At 27.8% G+C, this 11896-nt stretch overlaps 2 protein-coding genes across 4 annotated transcripts; both read right to left on the bottom strand.

Moving 5' to 3' along the window:
• Positions 1-6085: 6085 nt before the first annotated feature.
• Positions 6086-7461, bottom strand: LOC113549873 (pseudouridine-5'-phosphatase-like). 3 transcript variants are annotated; one of them, XM_026951363.1, is made up of 5 exons: positions 7323-7392; positions 7150-7275; positions 7024-7074; positions 6490-6722; positions 6086-6420 (listed from the first exon to the last, which is right to left on the bottom strand). In XM_026951363.1, the coding sequence occupies exons 1-5, from the start codon at positions 7324-7326 to the stop codon at positions 6244-6246; spliced, it is 591 nt and encodes a 196-aa protein (XP_026807164.1). In that variant the 5' UTR covers positions 7327-7392; the 3' UTR covers positions 6086-6243. The 3 variants fall into 3 exon arrangements, with proteins under 3 accessions (XP_026807164.1, XP_026807161.1, XP_026807160.1); XM_026951360.1 differs by having other exon boundaries at positions 6093-6420; positions 6856-7074; positions 7150-7260; positions 7323-7461; XM_026951359.1 differs by having other exon boundaries at positions 6093-6420; positions 6856-7074.
• LOC113549876 (probable pseudouridine-5'-phosphatase) lies at positions 7375-8941 on the bottom strand. The gene is made up of 4 exons (XM_026951370.1): positions 8507-8941; positions 8155-8373; positions 7863-8095; positions 7375-7784 (listed from the first exon to the last, which is right to left on the bottom strand). Exons 1-4 carry the CDS (start codon positions 8562-8564, stop codon positions 7608-7610), a joined length of 687 nt encoding a protein of 228 aa, XP_026807171.1. The 5' UTR covers positions 8565-8941; the 3' UTR covers positions 7375-7607.
• Positions 8942-11896: the final 2955 nt, after the last annotated feature.

The following is an 11896-nucleotide window of genomic DNA, read 5'->3' as shown; positions in this document are numbered from 1 at the left end:
AGAATTTTGTATTTAATTTTTAAAACTTAGATATAAAAAGAAAAGTTTCTATGCATTTCTAAATATAAATTAGTTTGATATTTTTCCGATTTTGACAAAACTCTAATTTAGGTTGCTTAAACGTTTATAAGAAAATATTATAATTGATTATATGTATATAAAACTTATTATACTTATTATGATAATTTACATTTTTTCTAAAATATTTTTGTCTGTTTTACCAATTATAAAAATAAGTACTGAGAATTTATAAGTTTGATCTCTCCAAAACCATCACCATTTTTGAACATCAAAGCATTTTATCCACAACTTATTGTGTACACACACACAAACACATCATGATAAAATCAATACATTCATCGTTCCCACTCAGATTGTAAAAATAGTATTGTGATCTAAGAAAACTCAAAAGAAAATTAAAACTGGTAGTAAACATGCAGTGAAGTATTCGAGTATGATAATAATTTCACATTTTTTACGTAGGTATTTAAATAATGAAACAACAATTGGAATACATTTGATACACAAGCAAAATTAATCTACGATTTTAGGTTTTACGAATTTGTATTTATCATGCACCATTGGTCCTAAGGCTACTTTTTAGTACTTTAATAGTAATAGTATTATTTATTATTATCGTGTGCTGGCTGCAATCATAATATAAAACGTAAGCTATTTATTTATATTTCATATTGTAATAAATGGTAATATAATAATATGTTGGCTGAATAATGTTTGTTATTAATTTGCTTTTAACGAGCGTACGAGAAACTAATAAACTCTATGTCTTTAAACTGTTTGTCGTTCAGAAACATTTAAATAATACACACCAATTTTTATTTTCATAAATAATATTTTTCTTTCTTCGATTACCATTCTTATTTGTAATTTCTAAAAGTTTTCCGTAACTTTTTTTAATCGTCAATGTTTTTTTTTGTTTAAGTATAATGATATTTTGTTCTTTTTATTTTAAATATAAATCATTACACCGTTTTAGCTTCATAGATGCATACGACAAGGATGAATGTAATTCTAAATTAAAAAAGGTTGCTATTCTTCAAAACACAAACATGGAATAGTGTGTTATGTACTTCCTCCAATGTTACGTAACGGTTAACGTACACTATAGAAAAATTATTGCGAGTCCACGTGAAGGTAAGTAATTACTTTTATGTAAGTCTTAACAGGGCCATATTATCTCGGAAATATTTACCGAGTAAAACTCGATGGATCCCGAGAATTTTGGGCAATTCAAGTTACGAGGAGCTCGATGACCGAAAATGTGTTAATAATTAAAAGTTGAAAAAATGGTGACTAAATGTTAGATTTGCACGGACCCTAGTACGTACATGGTTATTGCAGGTTATTAATATTATTAATACTCGGTGGATCGAATTTGTCCAATCCGGCCACGAGTCTTGGTCAACACAGCTAAGTTAAACTAGATACCTAGTTAGACTAGGTAAGTAAGATAATTTTATGTATTTTGTAAATATAATATGTTTAAGTATAGGTATATAGACTTATTAAACCATTTCTAGTATTTATTGTATAATAGTTGTAATATATATTATTTAATATATAGGTGTTTTAATTGCTTTATACTTATTTAATACATTTATACGAACAGAGGATTTCGGCGATTTAGTAGATCGGAATAAAAATTGTCCGTGGCGCATATTATTCCGTATGTATATTATTTGTATCGCCTACCTATTATAATATTATTATTATTATTTTATTAAAATTGTTGTCCCCTTACGTATCATCACTCAATACTTAATCATCCAACACATTGACTATCGCCGGCCGGCAACACACACACATACACATTATCCGTTTTTTCAATATTTTATAAACAGTAAAGTGTTGAAGTTTGTAAAACACCATTTATTTCTAAATTTCTGCATTAATGAACTAAATTATATTTTATGATTGGTTTATAGTTATAATTTTTTTATATTTTTATTATTATTTTAATGCATTCATATTATGTGTGCAAAACGCCACGGAATTGATTGTATTTTTATAAGGTGTACGCCGTATACGGTGTACCCAATTATTATAATTATTATTATTATTAACCTTTGTATTTGTAAAATAATTATTATAATATTTTTATACTTTATTATCCTGTGCGTGAGTTGTCTTAAAATATTATTTATAGTGATAAATAGCATCAGGAGGATCAGCTGACCAGTCTGCGCTCCGTAAAATAGTTATACATCATTTTGTGACTTTGTGAGTAATATTTATTTATTTCAATTGTACTATTATATACTAAGAAAACCCTAGAGTAATCTAATTTTAATAGTTCAGATCTCTGTCTAATCTAAATATTTATAATATAATATAATTATATCATAGACAGTTATATTTATTATTGATTTATATATTATAGAGTAGTACCTATACCTATTATTAAATAACATATATTTATATATTAAGTATAGTTTTAGAATTAGAAAAGTGTTGAATTTAAATAATAGTAACCATTTTCTATAACTATCATCTTCTATATTACGTAATTACTTTTTTATTATGCTAATTTATAATCGAACATTTTTACATTTTAATAATTATTATTATCATATCAAGATGTATAATTCATAATTCCTATATTCCAGTTTCATCACATTATTAATTCAGGGAGTAAAAATGGATAACCCGCAAAAAATATTACCCTATCCTCCTACACCTGAAACCCACTTACACATCACCTTACTCACACTAAACAATTTTACCCAGTTTCACACAAGAAACTCACAAACAATTTTACTTGGTTTTGAACGCAAAACCCATCGCCCTAAAACAATTTGATCCCTTTTGTATCCCATACTTGTAACCTGCAAACAATTGTATCCGGTTTCGGAAACGACACCCACAAACAATTATTGCACCCGGTTTTGAATGCAAAACCACCAAAACCCATAAACCACTATATTTATTACTCGGTTTTGAACGCAAAACCCATAGCCCTAAAACAATTTGTCCCACTTTTGTACCTCACACCCCTAGCCCACAAACAATTATACCCGATTTCAGACACGAAATCCATAAACAATTACACCTGATTTTAAACACAAAACCCATTACTCATAACATTTTACCCGGTTTTTAATACAAAACCCGATAAGTACCCTCCAAAAAATTTAACCCGTTTTGACTCCCTGAACTTTTAATACGGTGTGACCAATAATCCTCCATCACCTGCAGCCTCACTTATTTCTTTAGAACCTAAGTCACGCATTTAAATTCAACACTATAGTAAGCTGGAAATGGACGAATGCCGTGCTACGACAAACCTAAAACTATAAATTTAAATCAATTAACACCTTCTGATTAAATGTTTAATTCTATATTTGTTTATATTAAGTACTTATATATTGTGTATTACTTATATTGGTGTATCAGATTCATTTTTACGCGAGAAAGTGCAGTTACTAATCTCACTATCTTTGTCAACTATTATAGTCGGTCGGCGTTCGCTCGTTTTCGCTTACGATGTGGATTAGGCCTACTGGGGACACCACAATAAAAAAAAACGCGCCTCGTGTAATACCTCATAAATAACATGGATGATATATTTGTATGTCGTCTAACAATAAAGGTGGTGAGGAAAATTACACAACACTGTCAGCTTAATATCTTACATAATTTATTTATCAAATACCAATTAAATAATTATTTATATCGAGAGACGAGAAATATTGAATTTTTTAAAGTATTAATACAATAGTTTGGAAAAAAATATTCTTAACTTGTTATTAAAAAACTCCAAGCAGATATTATATAAGATTTTATTCTACTATCAAATACACAAACGAAAGCGGGTCCACTTTAATATTATATGTATAGGTATATAATACAGCGCTCAGTTAATCAGTTATCTCCTTCAAACTAATCAACATATATATATATATATTTATTTAGTAGATAAATTAAACTAGTTATATAGGTACTTAAACTTAAAAGTTAAAATAATAAATTCTTTAATTTTTATAAGACCTATGTATATTATAATATATACCTATAGATGTATTTAGGAATTTTGCGCCCCAGGTAAGAAAAAAAAATGCCCCCTTCCCGACCTAAATTTCTTTAGCAATAGTCATAGGTGTATTTACCGCTCGGGGCCCAAGCCCTCTAAATACGTCTCTATATATAGATACTTACATAAAAAATATAAATTATCTAAACACTAAATATTTCAAATAATTGTAAGTATTCACTACAAATACATATTATATATGTAAACGTAATTATTATTCAAACTTTATACAGAATAAATAAGAATAAAATAATATATCCACACCAACTTCATGATTTCTAGTTTTTTTGTATGAGTATATGATTTTTCGTGTTTTATTATATCATAACATTCTCATTATTCATATGGCCTCAAACATAAGGCTTTATAAATTTATAATTTCCATTAGTTTTCCTTACATAGTTACCTACATTTTGTTTATTTGAGTCGTTAAACCACGCTATTACACCTTAAAATATATAAATAGTAAATCACATTTATTTTAATTATTTTTTGCATTTTTTTAAGTTAGGTACCACACATAGTTCTAGTTCATTTAACATACTTACTACTGAAATATTGTTGGAACTATAGTCGAAGCTGTTAGATCTGGAAAATAATTTAAGGTGACAAGTCCGGCACGGCTGCACCCCTAAAAGAAAAACACATAGTTGGAAAGTAAGACTGCATGTGATATTGTGATAACAAATTTTAATTTTTACAAATTGGTTAGGTATCGAAATTTTTAACTTGGGCCACTTAAGGTGTCAAGATGATGGATTTTACGTGTTTTTCAAAACACACGTGACCTTACAAAATTTAATATAAACATTTTATTTGTTCAATTTTACCTTCCTATAGTAGAATAAATAGATTGCTTAGACTTTACAAGGCCTATATGAACCTGTAGTTCCTATTTTGTATTTATAATAGGTAGTGCAATAGTGCAAATAGCCTATATTATTATTTATTACATATTAGTACCTATATTACCGACATATTTACTTAAATGTCATACCCCGATATCTGTACGTGTAGTCTGTCTTACAAATGTGCAGCATGAGGAATTATACATTCACAATAATCCATTTTAAAATTGGAATGAATTGGCTTAATATATAATTTTAAGTTGAAATTATTATTTAGGGTAGACATCTCAAAGATTTTTATTGATATTCTTATTTTAATGCAAACTATGATAGGTATTTTAAAATTTACAAACATACAATTTAGAATTTACAGTTTTAAAATGTATATAACTTGCTTAGTAACTATGTAATATTAATAAAAAACCTCTGAAGTTTCTTAGTTAATATTTCACCTTTAAAATGTATAATTGTTTAATTCACTCTAAAAATAATGCTAGGTCTGTTAAAAATAACAGTGCAACAGATTTTTGTGAACGTAAAATTGTCTATGTTATACATTTGTAAGACAAAGTCAACACACACGAATAAAATATTTTACAAAATAGCAATATACTAAATATATAAATACATTGGTTAACTTATATGAATAATCTGTTGAATATATAATATTTATTATTTACTAATAGTATGATCAATAAAATACACTAAATTAGTAAATAATGAGGGACAGGGTACATAAATATGTTGATCAAAATATTTTCAATCATTTGTACTTAATAGTTGAAGTTATGTATATACCTTAAATATGTTAAATAAATAGTATTACTACAGTAGTAGGTAATACAACTAATACATAACTACAAAAGCGCTAATCCAAAATTCGGTCAAATTTAAGTAAAAAAAAATTTTGTTAATAAAATATTTATAATTATAATTATAATTACTATATTGACTCTATTGATATAATAATATGATCATCTTAAAAAATCAATCTACACTAGTAATTTATTTTTCTATAAAAATAATAACTTCTATCTGCTTGTTATTTCAGTACAAGTATTATTTATGTTAACTATACTATGTATCGTTCCTCTCTAAGTTAACACTTAGAGAAGAGCTGGGTCAATGTAAGTTCTGGTGTATAGGTAAGCAAAATCATTTATAGACTATTGAATTCAATAACTCTTTAATATAAGTAATACATTAAAATAAACTACACTATAGGTCGACATGTCAACAATAATAAACAGTTTTTGTATGCTTAAACTTAATGAACAAAAAACAATAAGTTTTATCTTTAGGAAAAATAAACCAAAAGGAAAAAATAGACAAGTAGTAAAGAAGTCAATTAAATGATGGTAATCCAAATGCTTCGGGAACAAAATCTTCTATACTGCCTAATACTATAGTCGCTTCAGTACACAAATCTTTTGATAATAATTTATCTGGTATCATAACTGCTTGCATGCCTGCTTCCTTAGCTCCTCGTACCCCATTCGGAGAATCCTCAAAAACTAAACACTGAAAACATAATCAATAAATTAATAAGACACTAAGTTATTAACAAATATACTATATAAAAGTAGATACCTTATTTGGATGGGGTTGATCAGGAAATCTAGAGGCGCATGTAAGGAATATATCTGGCGCGGGTTTTCCATTTTTTACCTCTGGATCAGATCCTCCAGTGACGATATGGTTAAAAAGTGAAAACAATGATTTATGATGAGAAGTTTTCAAGTCAAAACTTTTTTTAGTACTACTAGTAGCTATAGCAAATGGTACTTGGTTTTTGTTAAGATGACGCACAAGCCGATCTACACCTGAAATAATTTTAATTAATAGTTTAATAATAATGTCATGCTTAAAAATAGTAAATTGGTATGAACTCAGGCAAAAAAATTAACATAAACAATTTTTTTTTTTTTTGGTGGATAGGAAATCTATTTTACAAACCTGGTAGTATAGGAACGTTAGGTAAAACTTTATTTTCAATTGCATGAACCATATTTAAGAATTCTTCAATTGATATTGGCAAATTTAATTCATTCACTACCATCTTGGCTCCATCTAATTCTGGTGCACCTAACACCCTATAACGTAAATCAAGATTGTAGGTCTTACCAAATTTAGATGCCACTGCTGCTACAGATTGCTCATGTATTTTTTCAGTGTCTATATTTATATAATAACAATAAATAATTGATCATTGAAAAAAGAAATGTATGTGATAAAAAAATGATTAATTACCTATAAGTACACCATCCATATCAAAAATGACATGAGACACAGGATGTAATTTCTTGGTAGTAAATGAACGACTAACATTTTTAACAATTTGAGTAATTTTGATGGGTAATCCTGAAATGTATTTAACTATTATTAAGCTAAATCCAATTAGTCAGTATGATAGATCAACTTACTCATTTTTGTATGAAGTTTAAGACAAATGTATTCAAAGTTCAAAGCAAAATATAAAATAATCAAATTGTTTATTAATCAGTTACAGAGATAAGACTAGATTTGTTAACAAACAGCTGTTTAATACAAGTCACTAAAAACACAAGTCAACAATTTAAATAATTAGAAACAATACAATTTTATCAAATAATAAATAATAAATATTAATATTTCTATTTTGATTACTAATAAATAAATAATAATAATATTAAACACAATTTGTTTTATGAATTTTTTAATTTTGACAGTCATGGAAACGGAGGTAGCCCAAAATCTTCAGGCTTAAAGTCCAACAATGAAGATATCACTTGAGTAGCATGAGAAGTCATTTCTTTAGGAATTATTTTATCTGGAACCATAACGGTTTGCATGCCAGCAGACTTTGCACCCGTAACACCATTTGGGGCGTCCTCAAATACTAAACACTGTAATTATCAATATAAATATTTATGAGTTTTATGAAATAAAACATGATATTAAAATATTGGTTAAGAATAGTGTACTTTTTGTGGTAGAGGTTTATCGTCAAATCGTGATGCACACACTAGGAATATATCTGGAGCTGGTTTTCCCTGTTTAACTTCTGAATCTGCACTACCAAGTACAATGTGATGGAATTTTGAAAAAATGTGTTGGTAGTTTGCTGTTTTCACTTTAAAAGTATCTTTACCACTACTTGTAGCCACAGCTATTGGCACATTGTTGGTATATAAATGATCGATTAACCTTTCAGCTCCTGCAAATAGACTTTACATTATTGATAAACAATAAATCATTTACAAAATAGACTCAAACCTGGTAAAAACGGAACATTTTCCATTTTGACAATCTGATTTTCATGGAATTCGGCAAGAAGATCAACAGGAGTTATGTCCATTTCCAGTTCTTTTATTATGATTGTAGCCGTGTTGATCGGTACCGTGCCCATAACTCTGACTCGTAAGTCATTAGGGTAGTCCTTGCCATGATTTTTCAGTACTTCAGTAATACTGGACAAGTATACCTTTTCCGTATCTGAAAAGTGAAATAGATAACATTATTTTTTTATGCATTGCTATTTAACTTTTAGGACGACACGAGGACGCACAAAAACATTTTTACATTCGCTCATACAATTGAAATTAATATAGATAGATAGGTTACTTGCCTAAAAGCAATCCGTCCATGTCGAATATGACATGAGTCACGGGCGTATATTTGGACATGTTATTATTTCGATTATTGACGACGCACTTCCAATACACTCGGACAACGAAATAAATAAATAAGTATAAATAAAAGCCAATATAGGTACTGTGAAGAAAAAAGGAATTACGAACTCCACGAAGACATTGATTGATCCGTATTGGTAATCAAAATTATTTAGAACTGTTACTATTCTGCCCGTCCTATTTATATTCGCGAGAATCACACGCCCATCACCACACCGCTAACGTTGTTGGGAAGTTAGAACTTTTTACTCTCGCCGAACGCCGCTCTGTAATATAGTTATAATATTACAACTACTATACATGGAACCCGGCAGTACGTTGTACGTAGGTACTCCGTAGTCCGTATGTCGTGACGGGGCGCTGTTCGCTGCTCTATATTTCGTTTCGTATTTTCGTCCCAGCCCGTTAGTCGTTATCATTTTATTATTATCACGATCCTAACTTTTTTGTAGCCAGTCCGAACAATTTACTATTTTTCTATTCTATACCTATTATAATTTGTGTATGTGTATTTAATATTGTCTATATATTGGATAATTATAATGGTAAGTAATATACATAATACGGTATGGTATGGTAACGGTGTGTAGACGTATACCACTTTGATAACATTTTGATTACGCAAATCAGTATTCGGAAAAAAGCCCCGGAAAAAAAACCCCCGTGCCAACTAAATACATTATTCGTTATTTTATTATGATTTACATAATTAAATATAATCATTAGTCATTACATTTGTCTATGTAACACTTCTTTAGCATATCTATAGGCTATAAGTATATAGCTGCAATCTGCATTTAACATTGTCGATAATTGTCATTTTGTCATTTGTACCTACATAATTTTTAAAAAAATGTATAGTATAAAAATTTAAAATAACTATCATTTTTATATAATTTAAATAATTTATTATTAATAATCATTTTTTTTAATTTTATAATACAAATGATAAATGACAATTATTTTTAATTTTTTAAATTATGTAGGTACAAATGACATTCGTCGACAATGTTAAATGCAGATTGTAGCTATATACTTATAGATATGCTAAAAAAGTGTTACATGGATAAATGTAATGACTAAAAATAAAAAAAAATAACGAATAACGTATTTAGCTGGAACGGGGCTTTTTTGATATGCTACGAAAGTTCAGACGTTCAGATACAGTATCGTAAACATGCTTATTTACAAGTTAAAACCATGCTTAGAGTAAAACTAAGCACATAAAAAGTTCATCGATTAAAAAAAAATTAAAAATATCAAAAAACAAAAATCATCCGCGGTGAAAAAATTAATTCCGTGACCATGTTAATAGAGTCGCGAGCCGAACCCGGTTGTTAATTACAGTCAAAAATATAATATATATTAATATTGATATGTGAATTTATTATAAATAATATGCAGTAATTAATTGATGTCGATGGTTACGACCTTCAGTTAGCTCCATCATTTCATAACACGTTATCGTGACGATAATAAATATAACCCCACATATACAAAGTGTTAAAATTTTAGTGTACCTACACTTTACATTCTTTATTCAGTTTTAACTTTTTTGAAAATATTTTCCCTTCATAATTTGAAAAATAATTATATTTCTACAATTTTACTTTCTTATTTTTAATCAAGTAAGTATGGTAATAGAAATGAAAAAGTCTGAATTTTTAAAACTTTAAGTATTTTTGTTAAACTAGGAAAATGATAAAAATATAACTCAGTTGTAATGAGTAGGTGGATAATTAAGCTAGCTTTAACATAAAATATTAATGAGAGAGATCCGATATCACACCCGAGCGGTATAACAATTTGAATCCACAAAAATGTCTGCGTGAAAAGTCCCAAAATTTATATTTTTTAACTTTTCTCCAAAACCATTATAGCTAAAAAGTTGGTTGATAACTCATTAAAAAGGGATTGTTAAGTAAATACAAAATGTGAGATTAAAAATTTTCAAAAAAAATTATTTAATTTTTCACAGTTAAAAAAATAGTTATTTTTTGCTAGATTTTCATTTAGCGTGGTAGATTACTGAAACTGGAGAACAGATTTTGTTATTTGGAATCTTGTTAGATTCACATTGGCTAGGAAGTGTGGTGTGAAGATTTCAGAACTTTATCTTCAATCGTTAACTCACTACAAAGCTATAAAGCTGAAAAACATAAAAACCGCCCAATAAATCAAGAAAGTTTATATGCCGATCTTTGACTTGGCAAGCATTTTTTTATTGTTATCATTTTTTTAATTTCATATTCTAAAAAAAATATTTTTGCACTAATTCAATATATAAAATTGAGTTTTGAACGAGTAATTAATTAGTTATAAAAAGTGTCAGATACACACTCTAATACACTAAAATAATGCAAAAGCGACACGCTAAATACAGTGAGTTTAAAAACGAATCCTACTATGCTTGGAATGCTTAGATGTTATTCACCATGATATTGCAATTTACATTTTGCAGTGCAGTGGATGTGCGGCAGTGACGGTAATATACCTACTTTGTGCTGCATATATTATCGTAAGTCAGGGTAGTAATTAGTAATTTTTATAGCTTACAAGTATACCTAAATAAAGATTAAAGTTTTTATGAGTGTTGTAGATATCAAACTGTAGAGTACTAGAGTACCTACACGGGAATCCCAAAAAATATTGATCTACTTCTATGCTCATCTAAACTTTAAATACTTACAAGTTAAACGTAACCAGAATTATATTTATCATTTATGCAAGGATATGTAGAACATTTGCACTGGTTCCATTCGAAAAAGTTTCCCACCGACAACAGGTAAACAAAATTAGTTGTATTTGGAACTAGGTATAAAAATATATTTTTTTTATTAATCCTGAGTTTCGACGATATTATTGACGAGTTTTCAGAACAGAAAGCTAGAAAATACTTGTGATCATTTCAATAAAGTTTGACTTGAAAAAAATAGTCTCATAAAAGTATTATTAAAATCAAAAATATAGATTGTTTTTAAACAAATGTGTACATTTTTTAGTTTGCTAAGTTTGCTTAATTATGATATAAATGAATATATTTTACGTTGTTAAGTGTACCTAAGTATTTAAAATCTATAGTGTTCTAATATATCAAATAATTTAAATAATTATGTTTAAAAATTATACTATTTTATTTAATTTTAATGGTTTAGGAGCCTAACATTGTAAATTGTATTGGATCAGTCCATCAGTTGGCAAATCGTGAATTGCATGTAATAACTAACAACTAATAAATATTAATTTGAAATTCAATTTTTATGTATTAAAGTATTTAAGTATTCCTGTTTCAAAATATGAAATATATATCAATGTATATATATAAT

Source organism: Rhopalosiphum maidis, chromosome 4 (assembly GCF_003676215.2).
Source record: "Rhopalosiphum maidis isolate BTI-1 chromosome 4, ASM367621v3, whole genome shotgun sequence".
Lineage (NCBI taxonomy): Eukaryota > Metazoa > Arthropoda > Insecta > Hemiptera > Aphididae > Rhopalosiphum > Rhopalosiphum maidis.
This window is presented reverse-complemented; position numbering and strand designations above follow the sequence as displayed.